The sequence below is a fragment of the Pocillopora damicornis genome, chromosome 4, assembly GCF_964200805.1.
Source record: "Pocillopora damicornis chromosome 4, jaPocDami1.2, whole genome shotgun sequence".
NCBI lineage: Eukaryota > Metazoa > Cnidaria > Anthozoa > Scleractinia > Pocilloporidae > Pocillopora > Pocillopora damicornis.
Genome location: NC_142673.1, coordinates 16,272,503 through 16,295,817, shown reverse-complemented (window position 1 = coordinate 16,295,817; position 23,315 = coordinate 16,272,503). Strand labels below are relative to the sequence as shown.

The window sequence follows — 23,315 nt, the reverse complement described above, 5'->3', positions numbered from 1 at the left end:
GCCTTCTGGATACTGTGAAAAAATTATTAATGGATTCCTTACTACTAATCTACTAAGGCGTTTTACCCCAGAAATAATTTTGTGCAATTATCAACTTTTTGAAAAAGAGAGATGGTGTGACGGAATATGAAAAATAATGAACATTAAGAGCATGAAAAAAGGTATATATTCTCTATAATTCGGAATATTTCTAGACTGATTCTTATCTTGCGCTCTAGCTTTAAATTAAATCCGTAATCATACAGTTCGCGGATAAAGCTCAACAAAGCTTATATTCTCTTAGTTTGTACAAGTTATCATGATAGTTTGAGGCAAGGAATGAAAACAAGTAACTTAGTTTCCAATCAATGGTTAACAGACACTCACCAAACTACTGTATACATAGGTATACTAGGAGCTGGAGGTGGACTCGTACTTTTTCGTATAAATTTGGAGGAGATCAAATCAAAAGCTATCAAAAAAAGGAAACAGGTTGCCTTGCATTTCTCATAGTTATGAGCGCTTGATTATATCGAAGTTTCTTCGTCAACAGATCACCCCTGTTCTAAGTCCTATGGTGGGTGTTCTCACCTGTGCCTTTTGAGACCGGATGGATATCGGTGCTCGTGTCCAGACTACCTGCAACCCGGTGAAAATTGCTCTAGTTCTGGTAAGTGGTGTATTTGAGGATGGCCATTTAGTTTCGACGAACTATATCGAGAATTTCAGAGTCAGATATACCCTTGTCAGACGTTTTCCTAGTCAGGTCCACTCAAAACAAAGCAACGACAGTTGAACAACAGCTTTCTTTACTCTACTAGTAAGCTCAGGACATACCGTCCGATTGCAAATGACGAACACTGTGCTCGTACATTTTCTTCGGGCATTATCTGTTCCTCTAAGCAACAAGTTTTCTTTAAGCGTCGTGTGCGGAAAGTTTTTTCCTCTCATAACAAACAACGTCAATGAGAATTTCCCTTCCAAAAGGGTTATTTTTTATTTAAAGGGGGTAAGTCTCTAAAGAAACTGTGGTGCTGCGTCAGTGAAAGAGTATAACAGGTTAATTTAGTATTATCTACTGAGTTGATAACTTAAATTGGCCACCGTAAAGAGTTACAAAGCTAACCTTTCGAGCGTCAGCCCTTCCTCAGAGCGAACGACGAATTATTGTTTATTTATGTCTAATCAGAATCTTTCTTCTCCGAAATCAGTCCACCTCTATTCTCCACCTTCTTCAAGTACGCCTGAAGCCACAACCACACAGCAGTCAGCCACCACACAGCAGTCACCCACCACACAGCAGTCATCCACCACACGGCAGTTATCCACCAGACAACAGTCATCCACCAGACAGCAGTCATCCACCACACAGCGGTCATCCACCACACGGCAGTCATCCACCACACGGCAGTTATCCACCAGACAGCAGTCATCCACTAGACAGCAGTCATCCACCGTACAGCAGTCATCCACCACACAGCAGTCATCCACCACACAGCAGTCATCCACCACACAACAGTCATCCACCACACAGCAGTCATCCACCCGACAGCAGTCATCCACTACACGGCAGTTATCCACCACACAGCAGTCATCCACAATACGGCAGTCATCCACCAGACAGCAGTTATCCACCAGACAGCAGTCATCCACCACACAACAGTCACCCACCAGACAGAAGTCATCCCCCACACAGCAGTCGTTCACCACACAGCAGTCATCCACCAGACAACAATCAACTCCTCCTGGTCCTTATGATTGTCGTTCGAGCAAGTGTAAAAATGGAGGATCTTGTGTAATTCCTGGTTATTTTTGCGAGTGTCCGAAGTATTATGTTTGGGACCTCTGCCTTGTTTACGTTGGTAAGCGTAAATCGATTAAATTGAGCTTATGCTCTTGTTTATCAAGCCGATTTGGTGAAACTAGCTCATCTGTTCCCTTGTACCACAGAGAATCAGTATGCGGGGAAGATGGTAGAGATGTAAATGTAATCTATCCGGGCCGTGCTCTGCTGAAGTCGCATTTTCGTACAGGCTAGATTGTAAGAATTCCTATTCTAGAGCAGTACTAAGGATATCATATTCCCCTTTGTGTCAGTTGTCATACAAGATCACCTAGTGTTAAAAACACGAGTATGGACATGGGATGCAAGTCATAACATAGGTTCTATTTCAATGTAAATGTTCGCTATAAAACTCAAAATGAAAGAAAAGAAGCTGCCCAGAAATAAGATCAGTGCTGGCTAGAAGGACTTCATAACATCTTGTGAAAGGTTTGATACCTCTCAGTAACATCATTGTAATTGTAAGAAGAATTTTTAAGAATGCTGTTCTCATTTTAGGTTCAAGCGCCGTAGAAGTAGAGATAAATCTTCAAAACGAGGTAAGGATGCTGCGTTTTGTTTCGTGCTGACACCTTTCCCCCCTCCTCCCCCCAGCGTAACCAGCCTTGCATTTTTCTTTTAACCATAGAACGTTCCGTAGGAAGTGCAAGAACGGTGAATCAAGGTTTTACTGGTAGAAGAAGTCAAGAATTTTATTTCTTTTTCTTTGTTATCCTGACCAGCTATTTTAACAATGACTGATTCCCTATTGGGTTGATCAATATCCGTGTGAGCTCTAGAAATAAAAATGGCTACTGTTTCCTTACGAATACATACCTAGATCTGCGAAGGATTCGAACTGAGTTTCCAATGTCAGATCCTTTGCTCTGTGACCAAGTAGGTTTGTTTCGGTGGATTCGCTTTCATCCCCTCCGCTTTCTACAAACAACAGCTCTAAATGAATAGCGCCGGGAGCTAAGTAAACCGCAAGTCATGTTTAACTTGAACGAACTTTTCATTAGATAGCACAATCCTGTTTTTATTTTATTGAATTCTGTTTAGAAACAATGGATACCGTATAACTTCCAGGCTGCAGTGGCAAAAGCTTGCACGAGTTTTTTTTGCGTAGATGAGGAATGTGGAAGGTAATGGTAGTATCTGATTTATGTATTTACACTCCATACTTTGGAGAGTTGACCTTCTTCATTTAAAAAAAACTTGAGAAAAAAATCAAGTTGCTTTATCTGATTGACAAACGCTCGAATATTCGTAATTTTACATAAGAGGAAGTTTTTGACGATCCCACCATTAACATCAACTCCTCTTTCAGATCAGATATGTCAATCAGCGAACTCCCCCCACCACCGTATTTTAGGCTTTTCCTAAAATAAGTGTGACTTAATTTCTTAAAATTCACCTGCAGCAAGTCAAAACGAGATAGTAATTCAGAAAAGGAAAAGAAATTCTTGGCTTCCGACGCTAAAATACTTGGACTTTCCATTGGTGGAGAAAATATTTTGAAAATAGAGGTAGCTGTTTTATTTCCATCTGTGGAAGGCCAGGTTCCTGAACCTGTTCCTCGTGCTACACTGGACCAAATACTCCAAAAAAATGATGAAAGTCTTGGGGCAGCCATTGGAGGCACAATCATCAGGATCGGTAATAACATTTTTAACCTTTATCGCGCTTCTCAGGAAAAAGGCAATAAGCCAGTTTTTTTCTTTTTGATAATATGAAAGCAAGACATACCATAGAGTTTGAGATCTATTTTAGGTTAATGGACAACTAGCTTGTATCTCCCCCGGGTTCCTTTGCTATGGAGAACCAAACGTTTCAGTCACTAGACTCCGACTTCTACATCAATAGCTGCAGAGTTTCAGAAATTCAGGGATTTCAAAGCTTGTAGTTTGGTCAATGACGAGGACAAAAAGGAAGCGATTTGGTTACAAACTGAGCTAATTCTCATAAGCCATCCCTTCCATATGTTATCATAGAAAATTGAAGTAAGACTACCTTCAAAAATTTGCGCTGATTTACGTCACGTTTATTTATTTTATTATTTTTTTGCTTGGCCTCTATTTTTGAGTCATCAATTAGGTGGTTAACTTTAGCTTATTTTTGTGGCCCTGATTCCCAGTCAACGAGCCGAAAATTCTCGATAGTTATCGGAACATTTTGACGATTTCAAAATAGAATAGATTTTCATTTCGCCCACTCTTTCTTCACAAAGCCGATATCACAGTCTCTATATGAAGTGCTCCAGTTGGTATGAATCCTTCCCTTGTACACTTACTGTATACTAAGTTTGGGGACGATTATTGTACAATATCACTAAATTTGTGTCAAACATTGCAGGGCTTGTTTTTTTTAATACCATGTTTGAGGTACATGCGGTATATGAGCTTAGATACCAGGGCCTGGGCACCAATCAAAACTCAGGACTTGATATGTATCACAGATAGTTGTAAACTGTTAAACGATGATCACATTCTACCTTTTTTCAAGGCAAACGACAGGTAGAGAACCCAACAAATACTGAAAGGTCTACTCAAGATAAAGAGACGTTTAACGTGCCAATTGTTGCTGGGTTAGGAGGCACTGTTGTTCTGTTGATGTTAATCGTGGTATTCCTCGTTTGCCAAATGATGCGGTGAGGCTTTCGAAAGAAGTAACTTTATTTTATTTATTAATCAGTCAGTCGACCAGTTATTATGAAGTAGGCCCACATCTTTTGGCTTTGACATTTACAATCCTGTTAATCTTTTTCGTCCTTGTCATTCTCCTTCCTTCTTATATTTCATTTTGCACCTTCTTGCGCTTTTGGAGTCTCAGTGTATCCCAGAAAGCTTTTCAGTATTTTTTAGTTTTCTTCTATTGCAAATCACCTACTCCTGCTACTGCAAAAATATCACGAAACATCACGACGTAGCCCCTTGGAGGTTGGAGACGTCCCAACAAACTGCAACTGCATTAGAAATATCATTTACTTCTTTACTGAAAATGGAGAGAATAACTATGACAGAAGGGCATTTATTAAGAAGGGACTGTTGTTGTGGTTGCTTTCTCTGTTCTTAGGAAATGTCTGATTTGTCTTACAGGAGAAGAAGTCGCACAGGGAAAAGAACAAACGAAATCTATTTGGACAGTGACTTTGCGCACCCCAGAGCCAATTTCGCTGTTACATTTGAAAACCCAGGGTATGCCGCGGAAAACACGACGCATGAATCCGTCCACCACAGAAGTGGATCGGTGACATCCAGACAAGAGCAAGTCAACGGGGTTGGATCCTTGGACAACAACAACGCAACCCAGCAAGTAACCGAAAAAACTGTTATGAGTAACCCAACCTATGGTGTACCATTCACTAAAGATCCTGCAATCATCGAAGATTCTGAAAATCGCTATGCCACCATCGAGGACAAGAAGACAGAGTCATAGGCGAAAGGAGCCGGGGTGACTGATAAAGTTAATTACGTAAATCTTCTAGAAAAAAATGATAATAACATGCTGTTGCGAAAGTGAATTAGGTTTCCCTAGCAACTGCATTTTTTTGTTTGCTTCTGTAGAGATCACCAATCAACGGCTCTAGTTACAGGAAACATGCCGGAGTTGATATTTCCACAACATTCCTATAGGCTTTTTTTTGGGCTAGATGTTGGAATAAAGAGAGATGCTTTCAATTCCTTTGGTCGCAAGCTTTACACAAATCAATTTTTTTTCTTTTTTTTCATTTTCCCCCCAAAAAACCGACAAAAATGCGTATTTTTCCCTCTACACTACTTAGGGAAAGTTGTTAGTTTGAATTCACCTTTAATGTTACTTTAGTTTGCCGTACGATCCCTCTTGAGTTAGGAAAAGGATAGGGTCACTATAAAAATCTGATCTTCATGAATTATTGAAATAACTAATATTTTTTTTCATCATGACGAAGCTACGCTTTAGTATCCAGTTCTTGGCGGCGGTAGAATTAAATAGAAATCTGCTGACTCAGAAAAAGTATGCGGCATACTTTTTTTTTTTACTATTAGACGCTTAGCACATTTACCGCCGTCGGAATGACGGCTCCAGTTGAAGAGAGTTTGGATGGTATTACCTCTTGAATGATTGAGAAGGATCTCCCTTGCTCTCTTTTACGCAATAGGTGTTTGTCATTAGGGCAGCAGAGAAGAAAGAATAAGGCATTTTTACTCTTACTAGAATTCACGACATTCCTAATCCCAATATCAATGTTGCATGCATTTTGAAATTGTTAGATGCACCTTTCTGTTTATGTTGCTATAGCAAATTAATTTGACTTTTGCTTTTTCGTGGATTAAGATCTTTTTTATCGAGCGATTGGCTTTTTTTCGTTCTAATCTACTTATTAGTTTTTACATATATTCATTCCTGGTGTGAAGTCCTCGTTAATTGAGCGAAATAAAGTTTCTTGAGTTATTTTAATGTCATAGAAATTAAATATTTTTTTCCATCAGTGTTATTTCAAATAATCACAGTTAGAGAGAAAAGATCAAAGATCTTGGGTTAATCATGTTTCAATGTTTACTTTGCATGTTATCATCCCTGTTGATGTTATTACCTAGCTTAATATCTTTCCTAGTTCGTTCATTGTATAATTCCTATCTATTACTCGTATTCCGTCAGTGTTTCGTTTTGCTTTCTCATTTTTGCTTTCTTTGATCGCGGCCCCTGAGGGAAATCTTCTCATTCCCTATTCTGTCTCTTTCTCGCTTCCTTCTGCGCTAGGCCGATACAGCATTCCATTTTCCTTTTCTTGCACTTTATTTTGCAGTATTCATCAAATCTATTTGTTTTCCTTTTACCAACTCTCTACTGCCATTTGTGTTCTTGTGTTTCTCCTTTTGCCGGCATCCTATTTCTTCCCGCCCTCCTTGTAAGAAACTAATGGAAGCTCATTTCTTTTTAATTACAATAGTCCTTTCAAAAAAAAAAGCTGAAAGGATTGTGATCACTGCAAACAAATTGGGACGATGGGCTCGTCGACTTATTGTTCGGATTGTGTCCGTTAATATTGCGTGACAAGTTCGTGACAAGTTAACTTGAAGCCTTACCTTACGCAAATAATTAGTGTACCTCATGTGGAAACGTCTCTGGGAAGTTTACGAATTTTGGAGCGAGCGTGACAGTTTTGTTGATAAAACCCTAATCACGGAGACCTTTTGCAGTGAGTTATTTGGTGTTACACAAACGTTTCCCAAATAATTCAGTTTTCTCGCTCCACAAACCGTACAATTTATCATGCCTTGAGCACAAGAGAACGTGGACTTAGAGTCTCTGCTGTTAAGTTCTTGAGTATCTTTTAGAAAGTCCGGAGATCTATTATGCTGAATACTTCTATGTTTTGTTTCGTCGTTGCTTTCTTGTAATTTACACAGCAAATGATCAATCCCCATTTCTCTAAACTGTCACGGCCACAGCTAACCTCAGCCACCGATTTGATATTCCAGCAGTCGTAGTTACTCTAGTAACTCAGTGTTTGCACCGCCATATTTTTCTTCTTCAAAGTTTCGCACCGTAATATGAAAATATTTTTGCAACGGTCCATCCTTTATTTAAACACTCTAATAAGTTTTGCTCCTTATATTTTGGTTTCAGCCTTTTAATCTACTTTGTCTGTTGGATACGGAAAGGCTGAGTTTGAAATTTTGCGGATTGCTTCGATGAGTTACTTGCAGGAAATTATATGGGGTTTGTTTACATCTAACAGAGTAAGATTAGAACACACATTTATAGCATTTCTTTCCCTTTAGCGCTTCTCCACTTCTTATATATCAACGTTCACAGATGCACAGAAGCCAACATTATTCCGGTAGAGACGATTACTTTTGCCGTATAGATTTGAATTGTTACATGTATTTGTAATTTCGATTAATGGGGCATTTTCCCTAACATAGGTACATGCATTCTTTCTGAGGTTAGAGATGATTAAAGAAAAGGATAATAACTCGTCGAGGTCTACAAAATGATGTTCATAATTGTTGCAAGGGGGTTTTTGATATTTGATCCATGTTGGTAATTTCAGAGGTCTTTCAATGTTTGAGTTACTTCTATTTAACCCTTTAACTCCCAGAAGTGATTAACATAAAAAATTCTCCCTACAATATCCATACATCATTCAGCAAACAGGTAATGTGAATATTCAAACTTGTAAGGTAGAAGCTGCCATCTTGATCTAGCACCAATTTCTCATAACTAATTTACATAGAAATGTGTAGCAGCTAAAGGAGAGAGTTAACAATCAGATCTTGGGAGTTAAAGGGTTAAGTTGACTGTCACCACTCAACCAAAATGTTTCTTCCTTAATTTGTTTTCGTTTCCTCATCAGATCAGTTTAGATTGGTCCATAATGACTGAATGGCAGACAGATGGGTGGAGTGATCAACTGACTTACTGACTGACTGAGTGCTGGACTGTTTGCAGTTTTGCAGTTTAACTGGCTTACTGACTGCATGACTGACTGGCTGACTGAATGACTGACTAGAGACAGACCAACTGACTATCCAACCGACTGGCTTACTGACTGAACAGAAAATGAACAAATGAATAGATGGACTGATGGATGAACAAGCTGACTACCTAAGTATCTGAGTGACTGACTTACTTACTGACTTATTAACTTACTGACAGACTGACTAATTTACTTACTAACTGACCGACCAGCCTCCTGACAGAATCTTGTGGACTTTCCCATTCATTTCTTTGCTGAACCAGGTAAGAAAAACTAGTACTTGAGCCTATAGTTGACCAGGTTCTGTACCTGACTAGGTCATTGGGGCTCTTACTTGGTGTAGAAGACACAGTATTTGTCACAGTAGAATTTCATCACAACTGGAAATAAGAAAACAATGAAAACAATAGTGTGACGTATACTGTGTCTTCTACGCCAAGTAAAAGCCATCATTGCAGTGCATTCTTGGGGAAGATTCTTTTCTCTCACCCAACCTCTCTCTACCCAGGAGGACAAATGGGTAGGAGCAAGCTGTCAGGAAAACCTGTTGCAATGTGAGGGGTATCCTGGGATGGGCAAGTACTCCACCCAGTGGGGATTAGTTGTACTTTCTGGTTGTTTTATGCTATGGGTACAAGGGTAAGTTACAGCCAGATGAGTGACTTGGCTTGATTGTAAGCTTTAATGTCAACCCACTTTTTCTTTTTTTTTTTTTTTCATAAGGGAGTAAAGGTATAGGGTGGGACCCAGACGTCTTTACAGTATCAGCTAGTCTAATTACTCCATGTTACAGTTCTGGTTATATTATGAATCTATACCTCATGGATCACTATGAATCTGGGTCATAATATTCAAATTGTCTGGAAAATGTTGCTTTGAAAAGGTTTCCACTCATTGGGGGAAGAAGGCTATAATTGGTGAGATACTTAAGGATTACATCTGCCTTAGGAATGGCCTATTTTAAAAAATAATGAAGATGCAAAATTCTCACAGTGAGCTACCCAATTTGTTCTTTCAAATTTCTTGGTAAGAAATATGTTTATTTTTTTTTTGTTTGGCAGGTGGGGAGTCAGGGATGAATCTCTTGCATAAATGTTTCTTCCTTTAAGAAGAAGTTCGACAAGTGAATCATGCAGATTTCATTCTTAGCTGTCACTTAGCAAGTTTTAAATCTTGTATTTGCTCTTCCTGCTGTAGATTTCCCAGTGCTCCATCACTTGTGTTTATTATTGACAAGAACTATGAACCAAATAAACCATGGTTATACAATGTTTATGATCTTTCTTTGTTTTTGTGTTTTGAAGGCCTTCAACAGTCAAGCCTTACATGAGTTTTGGTTTTATTGGCATAGCAATCTACCAGCTTCACTATAATTTTAACAGGTTAGAAAGTTCTACTTTCGACTTGCACTAGATCTCTTTTGTTAACCAAGGCTGATACTTGCAAAGCGTCATCCAGCACATATTCGTTTTGAATTTGTTCCTTGTGGCTTAATTTATTACACAGACAGAGATGTTCAAATTAACTGTGCGTCTCACTCAGTTTTGAAGGAGAAATAGGAAGTAATGATTGGGGTCTTTACCATCACTTACAGCGTAGTTTATCACTTCGTTAAAAGGGGAATGCATTACTAAACAATAAATCTATATTCAAATGGTGAAATATCCATCTATTATGAGTTGGCCTTTGATCAAATCACGAAATTTTCCTTCTGTTGTTGTTGTGTTTCAAATTAACACCTAGAAAATAGCGAAAGAGTCGCAAGTATGGAAAACATGAAACCGAAAGTTGACTTTCGGGCTAAACCCCGATGCGTCATTGGGAAAAAATTTGTTTACAGAAGACATTTCTCACTTGATAAAGATGAAATATGTTTTGGCAGAGATCGAAAGTTATTGCTTGGTCAGCGTTTCTGAAAATTCTGTTATTTTTGGGACCTTACACCAATCGCGAAATTAAATTCAATTCAATTCAAGTGTCAACGGTCTCATTGGATAATCGGCCAACAAAAAAGGATAATTGCAGCATATTATAATAATTTATGGCCCGTGTAGTTACGTTTTATAGGTTAAGCAAAGTAGAGCTCATCAGAGCAGCATTGAACGTCATAGACACAATATCAGGGAAATCTTCTTAGTCATCAATCAAAGGTAAATTATTTTACTCTTTTTTGTCAGATCTCGCCAGCTTCCTATTGAAGTAAGGGGCTTCTGGTCCAATTCCAGTCGATTAAGTGTTGAATTTTCGACAACTTGCGCCATGATTTTCAACTTGCGTTTCCTTTGTCTAAGATAGCAAAATTAGGTCGTAGTTTTGGTTTATTTACATTCAGATTTCTCAAAAGTCAATATCATTACCAGAACTGTCGCTGGAACCATAAAATTCTGCGATACGACTTCGGAATTAGCAATCTTGCATTGTTGATGCTTTCGCGAGGGATCTAAAGAAGCGAAAGAGTAAAATCGTTATTTGTAAACCAAGAAAGTGAGGGAAAAAGTAACCAAGAGGAGAAGATATCATCTAGGTTAACGTGATTTCTCTCTTTTGGTCTAAGCTTTCTCAAAAGTGGATGTTTTCATTTTCCGCTCGAAATTGCAGTCGAGAGTATAATTGAAATAGATAATTCTTTTCAGCGTTTTCGAGCGGTCTTCTTTTTGGCGATAAGTAATGATAGGGCGATACATTAATAAGCCAGTGTGTTTTATTATACGTTTAATGCATTTAACGTTAATTTTTTGGTGGGTAGTCGAACACGCACTTTGAAAATATTATCTATTTTTAACTCGTGAATTGCGCGCATGCGCAAGAGCGAGTTATAGGTACGATGTGGGGAATAGCATTCGCTCGCTCGCTCGCTCGCTCGCTCGCTCGCTCGATTGGTCGATTCCTGTAAACTTTTTTTAGATTTTAGGCTTTTGAGTACATTTGATAGTTTTTGGCGAGCAATAAACAGACGAAATGGCGACCTTTGTTGCTAAGAATAGTGGTGGGGTGAAAAAGAAGCCAATGATAATCTTAAAAGAGTTTAAAACTGTACGTTTTTCATCCGTGAATTAAAGTTTGCCTAATCTCCGAATACACTTTTGTCTTTCGCGGCGTATATTTCATTTATGGTGTCAATGCTTCTATTTTTCAATGTATATGTGCAGGAAAATGATAATTGTCCGAAAAAGAAAACAAAGAAAACAAAGAAAGGAAGTTAAGCAAAACGAAAAAATAACTATCCAGCTAAGGATTTGATCCACCAACATCTTCAAGGAATAGATTGTGAGACGGTGGCATTACCGCTGGACTATCAACGGTATGGCCCGACAAGCGTGAGATACTTTACGAATTAAAAAGTGTTGCATATAAAACGCTGACATTTCGGTTACTTCCACCGCGGGCTCTAAATAATCGAGTCGAGCTGCTCGCCGAGAATCCGATATTGAAGTGTCGATCGCGGCCAACTGCTCGTTAAGTGAGTTGGTGAAGGCTGTGTTTGCTATTCCTGGAGCTGTATCGATGTTGGAAAGTAATTCATAAAGTTTCAGCCCACGAATGGCTTAGTGAATGCTTCTGGACTGGAGTCGTTCATTGTTGTGAGGAAAAGCCTTCGTGCTATTGTTCAGGTAAGCACTTACAGTTTGTAGGTTAAACGATAAAAGGTTTTTCATGGATATCCTCGATCATGGTTTATTTTTTTCTAAAAAAAAATTGGAATTAATAGATCGCCCGTACTTCGGCTGTCCTCGGGAAGTGCTCGTAAAGTCACCTGACAGGTTGGGTAGAATGTTTGCGTTCGCCATTTTATAAATTATGGAGGGCTACTACGCAGTGGGCGCCTTCGTGAGTGAAGATGTTTGTAATCAGTCCCCGGTGTATCCAGGGACAGCAAAATCAGTAAAACCGTCGTCTAGCCAGGGTTACTCTGAAGGCGATGACAAGTACCAGGCGTGTTTTCAGTACGTCGATGTCCCCGCTCGCTGGGGTTACGCCATAACTATGGAAAGCGAGAAAGCCAAATACAAACAAATTAAAGCAAAGTACAAGCAAATCAAAGCCAAGTACGAGCAAATAAAAGCCAAATATGAGCAGGTAAATGCCAAATTTGAACAAATCTCCAGATCTGCCAACCAGACATGTGAATGCAACACTTTAGTGGTAACTGACCAGCATGCCAAAGATAAAACCAAATTTAACGACCAGGAAACTCTGCTGAAAATGCCAACTGATAATTCAGTTGAATATCTTGATTCACTAAGTCATGAAATTATGAAAAGCAGAATGTCAAGGACCACGGTTGACGTTTGTACATGTACACGAAGGTTGCATTATAGAAGGAAACGTGAAAGAGAACCCTCCAGAATTCCATATAGGAGAGTCATCAAACTGTTCAGAAAAACCAAAGTTTTTCGAAATGCAGCTAAATCATACCTTAAAAAAAGCATTCCGAGTTCATCTAAACTAAAACTTTTGCTGTCTGAGCGTAATCGTAGTTATTTCAGTGAACGGTCAGTCAGATCTAAATTTGTATTACCCTCAAAAAAGTTCTCTCTCAGCCAAAATGTGTACCTATCTGTTGTGCGACTGAGAACATTAAAGCATAAAAAGTTGCCCTTATTTTGCATGCGTGTTAACGGCAGAACGTTAAAGAAATTAAAACACATTCCATTCGAAACTTACTGTGTATCTCACAGAGTCATCTCTCTGAGTGGCGATGTTGAAGAGAATCCAGGGCCATCAAATCAATGCAGTGCAACCAATACTTGTAATTTAGCAGCATATCGTTCCTCAATGGTTAATTCAGTTTCATTATTGGAAACTAGGTTGTCTGAATTAAATAGAACTGCAGTTGATGTTGGGGGAGGTGGTGACTGCTTTTTTCGAGCTGTTTCACATCAGCTTTATGGCAATCCTAATAACCATTCTCATATACGTAGCCTTGGGGTCCAGTATTTACTGCAGAACCCTGAACAATTCATAGAGAGTAACACTGATCATTCTTGGCAAGACTATTTGAGCATTATGTCATGTCAGGGAACATGGGCTGATGCAATTATAATTCAAGCAGTGGCCAATTGTCTAAATCTGTCAATTCATATTGCCGAATCAATTGAAACTTTTGCTCCTGTTACTGTTGTTCAAGCAGTGAATGTGACAGGGGAATACACAGACATTTACATTGGACACATAAGTGAAACTCACTATGTTTCTACAGTAGAAAAGAGAAACTGTCGGGTTCCGAACAATAAAACGTGTGATCAAAGTATAGTTGAAAAAAAAAAAATTGATAAACATGAAAAGCGCAGAGCTGATCAAAGTTACATGAAAGAATACATGAGAAAGAGAAGAGCTAATGCAGATTTTAGAAAAAGAGAGAATCAACATTCTGTGCAAAGGTACAACAATACTGAAACAATTAGGGAGAAAAAGAACCAAACTGTCAAAGAGAGGAAAATGACCAACCCAGAACGTGTAAGAGAAATTGACAAAAGGTCTAAAAGGAAACGGAAAGCAGAGAACCCAGATCACATAAAGGAAATTGCAAGAAAGTCATCAAGAAGACAAAAAGGTGAGAATTCAGAACAGGTCAGAGAAATTGACAGAAAGTCGTTCAGAAAACGTAAAGAAAAGAATCCAGAACATAGAAAAGAAGTTGATAAACAGAGTTTTAGGAAACGGAAAGCAAAAAATCCAGAACATAGAAAAGAAGTTGATACAGAGAGTTTTAGGAAACGGAAAGCAAAAGATCCAGAACATAGAAAAGAAGTTGATACAGAGAGTTTTAGGAAACGGAAAGCAAAAAATCCAGAACATAGAAAAGAAGTTGATAAACAGAGTTTTAGGAAACGGAAAGCAGATAACGCAGAACATAGAAAAGAAGTTGATAAACAGAGTTTTAGGAAACGGAAGGCAAAAAATCCAGAACATAGAAAAGAAGTTGATAAACAGAGTTTTAGGAAACGGAAAGCAGATAACCCAGAACATAGAAAAGAAGTTGATAAACAGAGTTTTAGGAAACGGAAGGCAAAAAATCCAGAACATAGAAAAAAAGTTGATAAACAGGGTTTTAGGAAACGGAAAGCAGATAACCCAGAACACAGAAAAGAAGTTGATAAACAGAGTTTTAGGAAACAGAAAGCAGATAACCCAGAACACAGTGAACAAGTAAACAGAAATGCTAAAGTCAGGAGAACTACTAAATTCAAACTATCAAATTATTCAAATATGGCTATACCAGCCAATGAAAATCAATTTGAAAATGCCCAAAAGTCATCACATGTATCAACTAATAATGATCAGTTGTTACAAACAGGGAAGAATGAAAGCAGTGTTATTTCTTTAATAAATTTGTTTCATGAAAAAATTAAATGTGGCCCAGAATACATATGTACCTGTTGCGACCAGTTGTGGTACAAGTCTTCAGTAGTGAAGTGTAATGCTAACAGGTACAAGGCATGTTCAGAAGATCTTGTTGAGTCTTGTGTTACTGGGGTAAGAAGTGTAGAAAATACTGAATGGATTTGCAGAAATTGTGACTCAAATCTCACGAAAGGCAAGCTTCCCAGCCTCTCTAAAGCCAATAAAATGAGTTTCCCTAAAAAACCTGACCTGTTAAATTTAACACCATTAGAAGAACGGCTTATATCACCTCGTATTCCATTTATGCAAATTCGTGAGCTACCAAGAGGTGGCCAGTTGTCAATTCATGGAAACATTGTCAATGTACCAAGTGATGTAAATTTAACTGTTCACTGTCTGCCAAGGCCCATCAATGAATCACAAACCATTCCAATAAAACTTAAAAGGCGTCTGATCTATAAGCATCATTACCAGTTTCAGAATGTTAGACCTAAGAAAGTATTAGATGCAGCAAAATATCTTGTAGACACAAGTGATTTATTCAAGAGAGAAGGTATAGAAGTACAAAATGCTTGGTTAGATAACATAAGTTTGCAGTCTAGTGCCCATGAAGACTGGAGTGAATTTGTTGAAAACTCTGACACTTCGAGTAATAATGAGTTACATAGACAAACAGATAAAGTTGTTCTGGAGGATAAAAGACAAGATTATCAAAAGAGCATTTCCAATGCAGATGATGAAAATCCAGGCTGTGAGAAAGAAGATAGTGTTGACTGGTGTGAAGTTGATGAACGCCCATCAGGAGTTACAGATACACTATTACAGGAACCAGATGTAGTAGAAAATGTAGACAGAATAATTTCTTTTGCTCCAGGAGAAGGGAATAGACCATTAGGAATATTTATGGACAAAGATTCTGAGTATTTATCATTTCCCACAATATTCTGTGGAAAACGGAGACCTGCCAACAATGAAAGAAAGGTCCCTGTATCATACAGTACAATTTGCAAGTGGGAGCTAAGATGCCAGGATAGAAGAGTTGCAATGTCTGTACCAAACATTTTCTATAAGTTAAAAAAACTGCAAATCAAACAAATTCAAGATAGTGCTTGTATTTCTCTCCGAAAATGTAAGACAAAAGGGAAAAAGTACACTGCTGGTGAATTGAAGTCAGAGGATTATCTTAATAAGCTTATACATCTTGATGAAGGTTTCAGAGTTTTAAAAAATCTTAGAGGGTCACCTCCTTATTATGAAAAATGTAAAAAAGACTTGTTTGCTATGATTCGTCAACTAGGCAACCCAACATGGTTTTGCTCTTTTTCAGCTGCTGAAACAAGGTGGTCTCATCTTCTCAAAACTTTAGGTAGAATTGTTGAGAAAAAAGAGTACACTGATGATGAAACTAAACAAATGACTTGGGAACAAAAATCAGATCTTATTCAAAAAGATCCTGTCACTTGTGCAAGGAACTTTGACCACATGGTGCAGTTATTTATTTACGATGTTTTAAAGAGCAATGTAATGCCAATAGGAGAAATAGCTGATTATTTTTACAGAGTTGAATTTCAACAAAGAGGAAGCCCACATATTCATGGTTTATTTTGGGTAAAGGAAGCCCCACAATATGAAAAAAGTTCTGATGAGGAAATTGTGAACTTTGTGGACAAGTATATCACTTGCTATAAACCAGACAGTTCAAGTGAAATGGAAGATCTTGTAAACTTACAATTGCACAGGCATGCCAAAACATGTAAGAAGGCAGGGCATAACATATGCAGGTTTAATTTTCCATTGCCACCAATGCCAAAGACAATAATTTTAACACCTCTTGAGAATTCCTGCTATGATGAAAAAAACCAGAAAAATATAAAAGAAAATGCTGAAAAAATAAAAGAAGTCCTTGACAACATGAAATGTGGTGAAGCGATCACATTCGAAGATTTTCTTAACAACTTACAATTAACTGAAGAAAGTTACATCTTAGCTGTAAGACACACCCTAAAGAGGGCAACATTATGTTTGAAAAGGGCACCATCTGAAATAAGGATAAACAATTATAACAGTGTTTTACTCAATGCCTGGCAAGCAAACATGGACATTCAATATGTACTAGATCCTTATGCATGTGCTACATACATACTTTCTTACATTACAAAAGGACAGAGAGGTATGAGCAGGCTTCTAGAGAAGGCATCTGAAGAAGCCCAATCAGGTAATAAAGATATTACAAATAGAGTGAGGCACATTGGAAACAAATTTCTAAATGCAGTTGAAATCAGTGCCCAAGAAGCTGTTTATCTTGTGTTACAAATGCCCATGAGAAGATCTTCCCGTGCTTTTCAGTTTATTAGTTCATCACCTCCAGATGACAGGACATTTTTGTTAAAGAAACTGGATAAGCTTAAGGAATTGCCAGACAGTTCACCTGACATAGAATCTGACAACATAATTAAGCGTTATCAAAGGAGACCAAAACAGCTAGAAAAGTTGTGTTTAGCTAACTTTGTTGCATGGTATAACTGTGTTAAAGATGAACATGCTAATCGGAGTGAAAATGGGTCATCAGTCACAGGTCTTGATGACTTCTTACCAGAAACAAGCTTTGATGACAATACTGATGATGACCCTATCAATATTAACGTCAATGAATGTCAATGTGAGCCACATGAATACAAACTTAAAGGAGGAATGAAACTAGTAAAACGAAAGAAGCCTAAAATCATACGATCTGTTAGGTACAATAAAGATAAGGATCCAGAAAATCATTTTCGAGAACAGCTTATGCTTTATACACCATGGCGAAATGAAACCACTGACTTAATGAAAGAATGTCAAACTTACCAAGAACGATTTGAACAGGTTAAGGATAAAGTTCTCAGCAATAGGCTTCAGTATGAATACCATTCAGAAATACTAGATAAAGCAATAGAAGATATGAATAATGCTGAATATGACAACTTTGACACTGTTGCTCCAAATGCAGAGCATATCAATAAGCAGGACTGTACTGTCAAAGAGAAGTGTAGTGAATTATTTGGTTGCTTTGATCCTGGAAAAAACAAGGAGCATAACCAGTATGATTTACTTGATGATATTGGAATCTTCCCTAGATGTGATGATGAGGAGGAACTTGTCGTAAAGCGGATGTCAGACAATAATTATTATGCACTTGTCCGCTCTTTGAATGAAAAACAGAGACAATTTTTTTATCATGTGTTACATTCTGTAAAAACTAGGGATGACCCTCTTAGATTGTTCTTAAGTGGAGGTGCTGGAGTTGGCAAAAGTACAGTCACCAATGCATTGTATGAAGCATTAATAAGATATCTAAATAGCATTGCAGGGGAAAATCCAGATGATGTTAAAGTTGTAAAAGTAGCTCCTACTGGTAAAGCAGCTTTTAACATTAAAGGCAATACATTACATTCTGCTTTTAAGATACCTGCCAATAGAGGTTTTGAGTATTGTACACTGGACAGCAACAGACTAAATACCATTAGAGCACGACTGAAGAAACTTAAGACAGTTTTTATTGATGAGATATCTATGGTAGGAAGTGGCATGTTTAACTTTTTGAATGCAAGACTGCAACAAATAATGGGAACAAAAGAGCTATTTGGTGGAATTAGTTTAATAACTGTTGGAGATCTTTTCCAGCTAAAACCAGTTTTTGATAAGTGGATCTTTGAAAATTCTGTGATAGGCTACAGTGCTTTAGCAAGTAACATTTGGACAGAGAATTTCACCCTCTTTGAACTGACGGAAATAATGAGACAAAAGGATGACAGAGAATTTGCTGAGCTACTCAATCGCTTAAGAGAAGGTAAACATTCTGAAGATGATGTAGCCATTTTAGAACAGAGACTTCTGAAAGTCAGGCCTCATGAAGATAATTACCCCATGAACATGACACATTTATTTACTACAAATGCATCCGTAGATGCTCACAACAACGCCCTGTATACTATCTCTAAAACTGATAAAGCTCAGATAAAGGCTGTGGACATTGTAGTTGGGGATATTAATGATGATCTGAAACAACAAATGAAAAACAAAATCCCAGAGGATCCTACAAAGACAATGGGTTTGTATTCACTTGTGTCTGTGGCAACTATGGCAAAATATGACTTGACAACTAATATTGATGTGACTGATGGACTCACTAATGGTGCAGAGTGTATGATAGAGAACATAGACTACAGAGTAGAAAATTCCACCAGGCCAAGTATTATTTGGGTATCATTTCCACATCCTGAAATAGGCAAAAAGCTGCGTAGAGAATATGCACATTTATACAAGAGAAGCATAAATAAAAACTGGACACCAGTTTTAGAAGTAACAAGACAATTCCGGATTAATAAAAAAAGTCAAGTGCAAATTCTTCGACGGCAATTTCCACTTAGACCTGCTGCTGCTAAGACTATTCATCGCTGTCAAGGTGACTCATTAGATGAAGCAGTTGTTGACTTTCCAGCATCCACAAGGGAGCATATGCATTATGTTGGTTTAAGCCGAGTAAGAAACAGTTCTGCACTACATGTTCTCAATTTGAATGAAAACAAAATCAAGGTTAGTGAGAAAGTTAAAGATGAAATGAGGAGACTTAGAACAGAAGCAAGTCTTCTGCCATTAGCAGTATTACAGAATGCAGATTCACCCAAAACAAAAACAATCTTATTTCAAAATGTCAGATCTCTCCACCTCCACATAGATGATGTCCGAAGTGATTACAATATTCAAAAGGCTGATATCAACATTTTTGTTGAAACAAAACTTTGCTTGTTAGATAGAGATGATGTGTATCAGCTCAGGGGATTTACACTTTACAGAAATGACTTCAATCACTCCAGTATCAGAACTTGTTACGGAACAGCTGTGTACATTAAGAATGATTTGAACTGCACTCACTTACCATACAGATTCAACATTAATAATGTTGAAATTACCATTATGGTTCTAAGCCAACCAATTCCAAATTTTCATGTTATTGGTATCTACCGCTCCAAAGCTAAGGTACCAATTTCACATTTTCTTGATGCTCTTACTCATCTGCATAACTCAGTGTTAACAGTCCCCACAATTCCCACTATACTGATGGGAGATTTCAATGTTAATCTAATGGAGGGGTCTGCAGAACAAAAGGCTCTCAAAAAATATCTGATAACAGACAGAGGATACACACAGTTGATTGAGCAGTACACTACTGACTACCGTACACAAATAGATCACATTTATACAAATGTATCACAGCTTATTCAATCTGCAGGTACCTTAGAGTCATACTACAGTGATCATAAGCCTATCTTTATTTCCTTACTAACTGTTCACAAGTGACTTAAAAGAGAAACATTATTGAAAGTATGTCCTGAAAAATACATTTGACCTATTTTTTTTTTAGAGTTTGTTGTTCACAATGATCAATCTTAGTCATAGCCACCATTGTTTGTTTTTGGTTTTTCATCACATCTTTGATTTTTTCTACCTGTATGAGAACAATTAAATATTCTCTTTATTAAATAAGATTTTCTTCAATTTTAAACCAAATTTTTATATCAGAAAATGACTTTAAATCTCATTATACATGGGCTGCTGTATGCACAGTGTCCAATTTTCTAGCTACAAGATACAAAGAAACATTGCTTAGTTTATATAAGAAAAACACACTTGGTACGAGTCTGACATCCCCCTCCAAAACAGAGTGATCAACCTGATACAGAGGTGGGTAACTTCTTTGATTATAATGTTTGATAAGAGGGTGGGGTGTGGGTGGGCCAACAGCTTTACTAAAACAATTGTTGTTAACACTAGTTATATCTTCTTGTAAAATTGCAGATCATTCTGAGCTTATATCATATACATTGGCAACTGGACTATGGAAACTACTAATACACTACAAGAATTGGAATGATATACAGTCATGTAGTTACTTGCACGTGGTAATTGACAGAGATGTACAGCACTGCAGCTGACTACATTCATTCTGGATTTAGCACCAGTTACTGTATCTGAAGCTACAAATAAATGAACAGTGTGAAAAATGCAAGCACAGCATCACTGGAGTTCATGCAGTTAATAACACAAATTATAAAGAAAGAAGTACATGTATTATATTTGTTGGAACTTTTTCTGTCTACTTCACTGAAAACAACGATGTGGTCTTGAGAACTTAACATCGAGTAATGTATTCAGCAGCTTCCATCCATTCATTGGTTATATTCATACTAGCACCATGAACTTCTATCATGACTATTTCAACTAGTAACAATAACGTTTTGTACAATAGTTGAATTGTAAACTGCACACTTTCAACTATTTGGACCCTGTGATTTCCTTCCTCAGAATTATTTGTTAAATAAACTGGCTTGTTAAGGCTTTGTATGAAGCACTGATACTGGTAAGTGCCAGTTTTATCTTATCGTAGTCATAATTACCACAACAAACCAGTTGATGTAAAACCACCATAAATGCAATCAATTTACTGCCAGACTGCTGGATAATCAAAGATTTGAGGAGAACATTTGATACTTTCAGTTAGCTTGAGTTCACCTGATTTCATAGTTTGACCCTCCTTCATAGTAAATATAGTAATTCCTTGTAAACTAATTTAATGCATAATGGCTTGAGTTGCCATTGGTAAATAACCAGTTTTACTGGCAGACATATTTTCAAAAAACCAAGTAGAAATATACATCTCATATTTATCTGCACCATTTCCTTGATTACACTCAAATCTGGGTGAGTCACTTGCAGCTGATTATAATCTATACTGTGTAATTTTACAATCAACCCTCCTTCACAGTGCAAATCTCACAAGCTCCTAAAGGTGCATTAATCTTTTAGGAAATATTTGGATGTCCTTTAGAACATTTTGAAATTTTCACTAAGGAGCCACAAGTCCTTGGCTGATCGGAAGTTCCTGAATAATAAATTATCAAAAACATTCACTACTCTTAACTCACTTTCTCATTGCTTTTCCACACCCTGTTGGAGGGGACTCTCTCGTGAAAAGATCGGGGATGTTTTTTCACTTATCAAGGGTGCAAATCTCACTTAGGGTGCCTCTAATTTTAGTCATCAGTACCTTTTGGGGTTGCACACAAAAAATTAAAATATAAGGAGAAATGCTGTCATTGTAACCCATGTTTAAGTGATATTTCTTTTGAGTCAAATAAAGTTTAAGCTACAGCCAGATTGGTCTCATTTAAGAGTTGAATTCAAATATCCAACCTTTTTACTTTGGAGTACCCCACCCAGGTTATGTGCTCTACAAGCAAGGGTGTAGCTAGAGGGTTCAGCGGTGCCCATGACCCCCCCCCCCCCTTAAAAAGTCTTTTTTGGGCAAACAACCTACAAGAGGTGTGGAGGTCGACATCACCATCTGGAGACATAGAGTGACCTAACTCCACCTCTGAAAAGTTACTTACTTCACCTCTGCCACAGTCACGTTACACACCAAAGTAATCAGCCAAAATATTTTTCAACCTCCGAATGCATTCTGATGACAAACCCTAGGATTTCAAGTTTCCTTAAAATAGGCCTCTTTGGGTTAATATTACCCCATGCCGTTAAGCATCAAGTGCTTAAATTTGCTCCACTGTTTTCAGACCTGAACCGCCCGTGCCGCGTGGGAGACTTGCACGAGCGAACCTTTCCCCCCTATCTCCGCTACTAAGCAGAATGTTGCCTCCAAACTTCCTCTTTTGTTAGAGGATCTATAAACCAATCAGAATCCGTGTTTTGCGCAGTTATTTTGATAACTTTAGGGGGTAGTACAAAGGCGTCATTTTATGTGTTCACAAGAAATGATCAAATTTGAAAAAATGGCGTACGCGCGGCTGACTTTCAATATTTTCAAAATGGATTTTCCGTTTCTTTCCGACCATTTTAGACCTCCTGGAACACAAATGGAAAGAAAAAATACTATAGAATAATCTGCTCGAAAAATAATGGACATCAAGGTCTTATAAGCGACAAAATATGCTTTCGAGTCGACAATACTGCAATTCTCAAAGGTGATGCGAATTAGGGCCGCAAAGTGAAAACCAAACTATCGGACTTCAAACGAGGCCGAGGCCTAGCGACATCATGAAGATTCCACGGCACGGTAAATATCATGATTGAGTAATGGGAAGTTACTGTTCATTCTCTGCATGAGATCCACGAAACAGCTGTAGGTTATCGCCTCTGAGAAAAGAAGAGAAACACCTTTACAGTCGCGGAAACGACAACAGATAACTCACCAATAAACAAGGATGACATGAGAAGTGTTTACAGCTGTAGGTTATCGCCTCTGAGAAAAGAAGAGAAACACCTTTACAGTCGCGGAAACGACAAAAGATAACTCACCAATAAACAAGGATGACATGAGAAGTGTTTGCAGATGTCCAAAAATTATTGTTTAATGGAAGATTTTGTGTCAAAACGTAGAACTTTCAGTATTTTCAACATAACGCTGCGCAATATTCTTGCCGTGAAGTCAAGTAAACATGGATATACGCATGATGAATTCTACTTCGTGGGTTTCGCACACGTAAGAAATTCGTACGTTCTAACAGAAAATCAAGAACTGTTTTGAATAAAGCTTTCTTCCCGAAACGTTCCCTGGTCACTTTCGTCTTTCTTCTCGTTTATAAATTCCATGTTATACGAGATCTCCCCACACACTGATAGATTTGCATATTCACTTTGAAATCCAATCTA

General features: G+C 37.8%; 3 protein-coding genes and 1 long non-coding RNA gene across 10 annotated transcripts in view; 3 read left to right on the top strand and 1 right to left on the bottom strand.

The window, feature by feature from the left end:
• The window catches only part of LOC149047015 (low-density lipoprotein receptor-related protein 4-like), a 41,203-nt gene extending 34,877 nt beyond the window's left edge, over positions 1-6,326 (top strand). For both annotated transcript variants that reach the window (XM_089203309.1, XM_089203308.1), the window contains 7 exons: positions 533-649; positions 1,191-1,841; positions 2,321-2,361; positions 2,864-2,946; positions 3,225-3,460; positions 4,307-4,451; positions 4,900-6,326. In XM_089203309.1, coding sequence (XP_089059435.1) covers positions 533-649; positions 1,191-1,841; positions 2,321-2,361; positions 2,864-2,946; positions 3,225-3,460; positions 4,307-4,451; positions 4,900-5,239 — 1,613 coding nt within the window. In that variant the 3' untranslated portion in view covers positions 5,240-6,326. The remainder of the gene's footprint in view (positions 1-532; positions 650-1,190; positions 1,842-2,320; positions 2,362-2,863; positions 2,947-3,224; positions 3,461-4,306; positions 4,452-4,899) is intronic.
• A 556-nt stretch (positions 6,327-6,882) lies between these two features.
• The window catches only part of LOC113684165 (avidin), a 29,929-nt gene continuing 13,496 nt past the window's right edge, over positions 6,883-23,315 (top strand). The window contains exons 1-5 of one of the 4 annotated variants that reach the window (XM_089203322.1): positions 6,883-6,983; positions 7,570-7,628; positions 8,145-8,530; positions 8,776-8,906; positions 9,572-9,649. The gene's annotated coding sequence lies outside the window, so the exon portion shown is untranslated. Of the gene's footprint in view, positions 6,984-7,419; positions 7,508-7,569; positions 7,629-8,144; positions 8,531-8,775; positions 8,907-9,571; positions 9,650-10,314; positions 10,418-23,315 lie in introns of those variants that run through there. The other 3 variants (XM_089203321.1, XM_089203323.1, XM_089203319.1) reach the window with 3 other exon arrangements.
• On the top strand, positions 16,207-21,804 carry LOC149047014 (uncharacterized). 3 transcript variants are annotated; one of them, XR_016185721.1, is made up of 3 exons: positions 16,207-19,184; positions 20,217-20,333; positions 20,448-21,804. XR_016185721.1 is itself a non-coding variant. In XM_089203313.1 (2 exons), the coding sequence occupies exons 1-2, from the start codon at positions 16,320-16,322 to the stop codon at positions 20,499-20,501; spliced, it is 2,919 nt and encodes a 972-aa protein (XP_089059439.1). In that variant the 5' UTR covers positions 16,207-16,319; the 3' UTR covers positions 20,502-21,804. The 3 variants fall into 3 exon arrangements, 2 of the variants coding, with proteins under 2 accessions (XP_089059439.1, XP_089059438.1); XM_089203313.1 differs by lacking the exon at positions 20,217-20,333; XM_089203312.1 differs by lacking the exon at positions 20,448-21,804 and having other exon boundaries at positions 16,207-20,332.
• LOC149047013 (uncharacterized) lies at positions 20,708-23,266 on the bottom strand. Its single transcript, XR_016185724.1, has 2 exons — positions 22,962-23,266; positions 20,708-22,799 (listed from the first exon to the last, which is right to left on the bottom strand). It is a non-coding gene; the product is annotated as an uncharacterized LOC149047013 (long non-coding RNA).

Excerpts from the sequence above, each read along its gene's own strand:
- LOC149047014 (XM_089203312.1), top strand. The coding sequence starts at position 16,320 with ATGGAAGATCTTGTAAACTTACAATTGCACAGGCATGCCAAAACATGT.